Source organism: Buceros rhinoceros, unplaced genomic scaffold (genome assembly GCF_000710305.1).
Source record: "Buceros rhinoceros silvestris isolate BGI_N320 unplaced genomic scaffold, ASM71030v1 scaffold38279, whole genome shotgun sequence".
Classification (NCBI taxonomy): domain Eukaryota; kingdom Metazoa; phylum Chordata; class Aves; order Bucerotiformes; family Bucerotidae; genus Buceros; species Buceros rhinoceros.
The window spans coordinates 1-930 of NW_010431578.1; the positions used below are offsets into that span (position 1 = coordinate 1).

Here is a 930-nt window from a genome sequence, read left to right on the forward strand (position 1 = left end):
CAGCAGGACGCTCAGTGCCTGTGCAGGGAACACACGGATGAAGGGAAGAGTCGAAGGGACCACGAGGGCTCCGCTCTGGCCGCCCTGCCCTCTGCCGCTGCCCTGCCTCCAGCTCCCAGCGACAAGTCCTCCCCGCTCTTGTCAGCCAGTACTGCGCTTTCCAAGCAGGGCATTTGGCGGGGCACGGCCTGTGTGGCCGCTGAGCTGCGCTGGAGCTGCGCTGGAGCCCAGAGCTCCCTGCTCAGCCTGACCACCACCCTGCTGGCTCACCTGCGGCGCTGGCTGAGCCAACTCACGCGTGTGCTGGGCCCCAGCGGGCAGGGATTCAAATCCCTCCTTGCCCTGAACTTGCCTTTGAACTCGGAGCAGCCCCCAATGGCAGCGTGGCCAGCTACAATGGCCTGACTGGGACCCTGCCACCTCTGAACGAGGTGACACCGTGCCTGGAGAGCCAGGCGCCACCCGCACCCTTCACAGACGAATGCTAATGCCGGTCTGGGACAAACCCATGGGTCCTGTCTCCTCCCCCTGCGAGGAACGCTGGGGCTCTGGACGGCAGCGGTGACTCGGCAGCGCTCTGCAGCCCGCGGCTGGCAACTCTCTGCTTGTCACTGTGGCCACCACCCAACTCCCTTCACCCCTGGGAAAAACAGCTGGAGGCTCAAATCTGAATTCTGAGGGGTGGAGCGCCCTCGGCTCACAGGCCGACCCGCGGGTCACCCACTCTCTGCTGCTTCCACACAGGCAGTTTCTCACAGCAAACACCAGTTCTGCATTCCCAGGTGCCAGGCAGTACCGGCACAGGCAGCGCAAGGAGCCTGGCTGGCGGTGACACCGCAGGCAGGGCTGAGCAGGGACACTGGGATCCCCAGGGCACCCTGGATGGGCGGGATGAACCACAGACAGGTTTGTCTTGCTGCAACGGCAGGC

General features: G+C 65.1%; 1 protein-coding gene across 1 annotated transcript in view; it reads right to left on the reverse strand.

Annotated features, from left to right (window-relative positions):
- Positions 1-3: 3 nt before the first annotated feature.
- COQ9 (coenzyme Q9) overlaps positions 4-930 on the reverse strand; it is a gene marked incomplete at both ends in the record, with an annotated part of 3,587 nt that continues 2,660 nt past the window's right edge. The window contains one exon of the mRNA XM_010143466.1: positions 4-18. Coding sequence (XP_010141768.1) covers positions 4-18 — 15 coding nt within the window. The remainder of the gene's footprint in view (positions 19-930) is intronic.